A 6,931-nucleotide genomic window follows, 5' to 3' on the forward strand; every position below is an offset into this window, starting at 1 on the left:
GCTGTATGAAAAGTGAATTTACTCTGTAAATCTTCACCCAAATCCTAAAAAAAAAAAAAAATGTTAAGAACTATTTCCAATTCCTTTTTCCATATAGTATTGTCAATTTCCACCCAAAACTAGCAAAATGACTTTTTTGACTATTCACTTAAAAAGTGAAATTTCAACATCACTTACCTCAATTTACTTAACATATTTAATCTTTAATAATATTAATTACTAAAAGACTAATTAGTAATACTCAACATAGTATAACAATCTTTAATAGAGAAGAATTCCCCAAGTTTATCCTACAGAACCGACAAAGTAATTTGTACATATCCACATGGTAACTTTATAATCTTTTACAAGTACAGGCTCCCTCAAAGGAGCTCATATAATGTACTACAGTTTTTTGGACATGGTAAAGCAACACAAAAAAAATTTTAATAGCCGTAACTTTCTATGTTGCAGGTAAGTGAATAATGCCACACCCTGAAACTGAAAGAGACAGCATTCTGAGAGAAGGCTATTTAATAGCTGGACCCAGATCAAACCTTCAGGCAAAAAGTAATTTTTAACAACTGTGGGAAAAATAGTCCTATGTAAGTTCTCAACTTCACTACTGCACGTTTTCATTCAATATATACTGATTCAGAATAAAAATCTCTTATGAATACTCTGTATATTCAAAAGAAAGACAGCCAGGTTCAAAGCCAATCAAAATTATAATCTTAGCTATTTTAAAGTCCCATTTTTAAATTATAAAATTTTAACTCTAGTTAGATATCTTTTCCCAAACCACTCAAAAAAACTACCAAACGTGAAGATGCATGTAAGAGGTAGCATATTTAATTCATAAATAAAATGTGACATTAATATATTAGTGAAAACTATGCCTCATACATACTCAAAAGCAGGCAATACATAAAGTTTTAAAATCAACTTTCAAAAATTTCAAAAAAGTAACACTGGAACTTACATCTAATATAACCAATAAGAATGAAGCCAGCTGACTTACCATGAGTTATGTGGCATAACTATCGCTGTTAACACAAATTTATATAATTCCATCTTCGAGAATTATCTCATTTGATTCTAACAACAGTCCTATGGAAGTCTGTCTTATTCCAAATTTATAAATGAAAAAATTAAAATATACAGATCTCAAGTGATTTGCTCAAGGACACCACCAATTAGTAGGGCAGGAGTACTGAACTTCTAACTTCCAGCAAAACATAATGCTCATGCTGCGATCCTGTACTGCTATAAGACAGTGTATTTCAACTGCTTCTCGCTATGAGTCGGGTTTGACTCGACGGCACATAACAACAACAACAACCAAAAATATCATCTAACACATAAAAAGTTCTTAACAGCTTTAAAAATACTGAATTCTAATCAAGGAAAAAAAGTAATCAATATATAGACTATTTCTGTCATAAACATTTATCTTTTGATCAAAAATGTCAACACCATTGCTTTTCTTACTTAAAAAAAAAAAAAAATTTTTCATTATTTTAAGAACGTTAACTAGATAGGTTTAGGAGCCTTTATCAATAAATTTGGTAGCCCTGGTAGTGTAGTGCCTAAAGCACATGATTGCTAACCAGAAGGCTGGTGGTTCAAACTCCTCAGAAGGAAGGTTGAGCAATCTACTTCCATAGTGACAACTGCCTCGGAAACCCAAGGAGGGGTTGCTATGAGTCGGCTTGGACTCAACGGCACTGCGTTGCATTGTTGTTATCAATAAATCTGTTTTATATTCTGTATGGCATTAATGAAGTATCAAAAGTTTAACCTGTCCCTGAATTGTTCTGCTACTGCAGCAAAGGTCCCATTAATAAACAAAAATCCTTAACTCTTAACCGTTAATTTGTGTAAATCACACTGAAATGCTTTCTTTAGGCAATCTAACCCAATTTTATTCATCATTCTTAAATCTAAATCTTAAATATTTCAAAAATAAGTGAAACTTCAGGACGACATTTACCTGGAAGCTTAATGGCATACATAATACACTTCACCTCCAAGGTATATTAAAAATAAAATCAAACTCACTGCCATTCAGTCAATTCTGACTCATTGCAACCCCCATTGGGTTTCCAAGGTGGTAAACCTTTACGGAAATAGGATGCCCAGTCTTCTTTCACAGAGTAGCTGGTGGGTTTGAACTACCAACCTTGTTAGCAGTCAGATGCCTTAGGCACTGTGCCACCAGAGCTCCTTCCAAGGTATGTTGTTGTTGTTGTTATGTGCCGTACTGGAGTTGAATCAACTGGAGATTAGCATTGCTATGGTTTCATCACCTGAAGACTCCTCAGAAACTACTTACAATTCCATTTCCTATAAAATACTGTCCAGCTCATCTATGGACAGATGTACAGCTCTAATCTTTATCAAAGTTAGGATGAAGGACATTGCAGAGCAGTGAATTGCTTAACATGGCCCTTCTAGCCATTGTTGTTGTTGTTGTTGTTATATGCCGTCGAGTCAGACCGGACTCATAGCAACCCCTCCTTGGGTTTCCGAGGCAGCATCACTACAGAAGTAGATTGCCCCATCTTCCTTCCGAGGAGTGGCTGGTGGGTTTGAACCGCCAGCCTTCTGATTAGCAGTCAAGTGTCTTAGCCACTATGCTACCAGAGCTCCCTGCCACAGTCCTCCATTTTGTAACTTATAAATTCCAGCTACTAAGCCTATTTAAAACCCACCCACTGCCATGGGGAGCTCTGGTAGCATAGTGGCTAAGGCACTTGACTACTAACCAGAAGGGTGGCGGTTCAAACCCACCAGCCACTCCTCGGAAGGAAGATGGGGCAATCTACCTCTGTAGTGATACTGCCTTGGAAACCCAATGAGTCGGGTCCGATGGTACATAACAACAACAATGCCATGGAGTTAATTCTGACTCATAGCTACCCCCCCACTGGGTTTCCAAAGAGGTAAATATTTATGGAAGTAGATTACCCCATCCCAAGGGAGGAACTCAAAGAAGCTGGTGGTTTTGAATCACCAACCTGCAAATGCCTTAGGCACCATGCCACCAGAGCTCCAGCTTAGATGGGATATATTTTGAGTTCTGCCTTGCTGGAGGGTGTGACTCAAGTCATCACCCTTAGTTTCCCTGAGGGTATGTATGTGAATGTTTGGGCTAAGTTTGTTCTTCCTTGCTCCGGCTCCTCCATTTGGTCATGAACATCTCATCCCTGGACTTGAGACAGCAGCCAGTCATCTGACATATGAATTTGGGTTCACCAGCCCCTGCAACCACGAGTGAAGAGAATCTTCCAGACCTACGCCTGACCCACAGATTTGGGACTTGCCAGCCTCTCAGCCGCCACTACCTCGTGAGCCATCTCCTTGGCAGAGGGTTCTGTGAGACATTACAATAAAATACAGAACCCTAAGAAGAGAGGGTACTGGGCGCGGGGGTGGGGGTGGGGGTGGGGGTTGATGTTAGAGATGATGGAGTAGTACAGTAGTCTGGAAAAGTTGGACATTTGGCACATCTTTAATTTCCATCTCTTAAGGACCACCCTTGTCCTGATCCTTCTAAAAACAATTATCCGAGCAGATTATGTACCAAGTAACACCTGGAAGATGGCTTAAGTAGAGGATGAACAAGCATTTACACTGCTACTAGACTGAAAATGCAACCTCAAGCAAACAGTGAACCTCCCATGTTTCAGTTTCCTCTTACTTAAAAGTTGTCAACTCCTCTGGCTTCCTTCAGCCCATTTGAACTTCATCACAATCAAGAAGTATTCACATTCCCTCTGTGTCGCTAGACCAAATTTATCAACAAAGCCTAAATGAACAGGTTCCAAAACTAGTTAATCTGTTTATTCATTCAACAAATATTTACTGAACACCTACTAAAGGCATTTAACAACCAAGAAAACACAAAGAAGCACTCTTGTAATATGAAATCACCTGGGTTTCACCAAGTAGGTGTCTATGTCTATCCTCTGACTGTGGGTTCCTTCAAGAGAGATTATGTGTAGTAAAAACAATTTATTTAGGCTTTGGAGCCAGGTGAACCTTCACTGAATCCCCAATCTGCTACTCCTAACTATGCTCTTAGAGAAGATACTGAAATCCAGAGCCTCACATCTCTCTTACTGTAAAAAGAGGTAAATAATATTTGTAACATTTAGGACTGCTGTGAGGATTTAAGTACCTGACATATGGTAAATGCTCAGTAACTGAATGCACAGATAAACTATTAAATTAAAATGGAACTAGCAATGTCGCCTTTATTTCATATACTTGCTAAGATTTAAATTGTAGCTGCTTTGAAATATAGTACTGAATGCAATAGAAGTATTTAGTTAAAACCCACTGATGTAGAAATATGCTGTGTAGAAAAGAAGCAAAGAGCCTTCTAGTATTTTCATCACTCCAACACCACTCCCAGGGATTGATAGGATTCTAGCTATCAGACCTGAAGGGTATACAATTCTGAATCAGAACAGGCCCAAGAAATCCACTCTAACTTTACAAGGCCCTGAGAAATCAAGGCTAACTTTGACTTTATTTTTAAAGCCAAAGAAAATACTGAGTCAAGTGTTTAGTCAAGTGGCTTCAATACTGGGAGGAACTCTTTAGTCAGCCTCACAGCCACTCACCCAAATTAATCTCTGAAGGATTATCCAGGACTTCAAACTGGTCAGTCACAGCCAATGAAGCAAAATCAGAAGAAAATCAGATTTTTTTTAATTTGGGTGATCCAAAATGGTAATCAGAACAGGAAAAATTATGGGTCAAAGCCCTAGAATGGGAGACTCACAAGAGGCACAGTGAACCCTTTCAGGACCCTGATGCATGAGATTGGATTGATGGCAGGGCTATGGAGAGCGACACACAGCACAGTTGGCTGCCATCTTTGAGCAGGGCACCATTGTTTCCAATTCTGGCAAAACCCTACAGGCGGGAGTTTGGTTGCTATGTTCATGCTGCCCTTATTTTCTAAGAAGGAGATTAAGTTTCTAGCAGGGCTTCAGCTAGCATTTTCCCTGTTCTGGTTCCCCCAAATTTTCTCCCACTGAGTCAATTCTGACTCACAGCGACCCCCTTTGGGTTTCTGAGGTGGTAATCTTTAAAGAAGTAGATTTCCCAGTCTTCCTTCTGTGGAGTGGCTGGTGGGTTTGAACTGCCAGCCTTTTGGTTAGCAGTCAAATGCACTACTCCACCAGAGCTCCTTTTTTTTTGTTGTTATTCCCCAAATTTTCTGGTTTCATTTCCTTAGCCATGACTGAACCAAGTTGAACTGGTTCAAAGCCCTGGGATTACCTAAATGTGTAGCTGCCCTCTTAAAAGTTGGGTCCAAGCCAATGCACGTTGAGAATTTGCAAAGGTAGAAGTAACTATCTGCCTTTTTACATTCTCTCCTGCCATATTCAAAGGGATAATCCTCCTGAGTATTTTCTTTCTTAAAGCTACACTGAATTTAAAACCTAAAGTGCTAGATGAAGAAAAGTTGATAAAATCAAGTATTTTCACAATATATTCAACTCTCTACACCACTTCCAGAAGCTCTATTACCTACCAAAAAAAGTAACCACTTCATCACTGTGTGAGTGCAATATTCTTATCTACTCACATATAGACATTAAAAATCTACAGACCCAAATACAACTCCAATATTTCAGGATAGGAAAGTCAAATCTAATGACATTTCTCTCACTTCCTAAAATTTCAAATAAAAAAAAAAAAAAAGTCATTTCTAAATGAATCACAGTGCCATGTGAAAGGAACCCAAGATCTCTGCCTATACCCAACAACTAACAATATTGGCAATCTTTACTGCATTGTAGACCCCAGGTGAATAGCTTCCTACACCAATAAATCTGTTCGTGCATTCAACAAATGTATACTAAACAACAACAGAGTGAGGAATTAAATACAAACCAACTTCCAGGACACAGTGTGGGGAACAGGACTGACAAAGTCCCTGTCCCAGTGTTAAGTCCTCAACAAGAGTAGTAAAGTGAGAGAGTGCTCCAAAAACTTGTTGGGGTCATAGTGTTTTTGGCTGTTTGCTTCATTACACCTTCTAAAGGAGTATTCCTGAGAATTTTCATAAAAAGAAAGTTAAAAAACACACATGAACAAGACGTTGAGTCGAACTCTGAAAACCAGCTTCAGAACTTACATTCCGAAAACAGAAGACAATTAGGAAAATGAAAAGTAATTTCAAAAAGTGGTAACGACTTGTAAGAAAATAAAGATTATATGAAGGAAAGTGATGTAATACAAATGGAGTTCTCAGGCAAAACTTCAATGAAGAACACATTAAGTGCAAGTAAACATTAACCCTTATACTCACACAACCGAAAGCACAATGAAGTAAAAGCCATCATTTAAAACAGTATCAGTTCTCATCAATAGTATACTTCATCATATTAACCTGTTGTTAACTTCCGAGTAGAACCTTTCAGCTTTTTGTGCAAAGCAACAACACATACTAAATAAAGCTTTAGTTACCTCACTAGACTTTGGAATCTGTTTCTAAACAAAACTTGAAACTGCTTTTACAACGCTGGCTCAGAGTTTCCCATTATCACTGTACACACACCTAACGCAGCCAACAAAAGAGAAAGATTCACACCCTCCAGCACGCTAGGAAACAAGGAGCTTTGGCCAGGAAAGCGTGGGCTCGCCGGAGCGTGCACCGGTCCCAGTGGGCACAAGTTGCGCAGATCTTGAAGGCGGACGGCGGGGGCGTGGCGGGCCCGGCGCCGGCCTTTGTTGTCCCTCGTGGCGCGCGGAGGGGGAAGGGCGGCCCGAGGCCCGCGGCCATGCTCAGCCCCCGGCGCGAGGCCTCCCTCCCCGCCAGGCCCCGGGCGCGCGAACCCACCTTCTTGTAGTGCTTGCCCAACCAGACTCGCACTGAGTCCAGCTGGGACACCGTCTCCGGGCTTTCCCAAAACTTGCTGGCTGGGCCCCC

The 6,931-nt window shown here is 40.0% G+C and overlaps 1 protein-coding gene across 1 annotated transcript in view; it reads right to left on the minus strand.

Annotated features, from left to right (window-relative positions):
- Positions 1–6,931, minus strand: part of SMARCC1 (SWI/SNF related, matrix associated, actin dependent regulator of chromatin subfamily c member 1) — a 200,353-nt gene that overhangs the window by 192,983 nt on the left and 439 nt on the right. The window contains exon 2 of the mRNA XM_007951765.2: positions 6,842–6,921. Within this exon, the coding sequence (XP_007949956.2) occupies positions 6,842–6,921 (80 nt within the window). The remainder of the gene's footprint in view (positions 1–6,841; positions 6,922–6,931) is intronic.

This window comes from Orycteropus afer, unplaced genomic scaffold (genome assembly GCF_000298275.1).
Source record: "Orycteropus afer afer isolate SDZICR_OR568_19922 unplaced genomic scaffold, OryAfe1.0 scaffold00311, whole genome shotgun sequence".
Classification (NCBI taxonomy): domain Eukaryota; kingdom Metazoa; phylum Chordata; class Mammalia; order Tubulidentata; family Orycteropodidae; genus Orycteropus; species Orycteropus afer.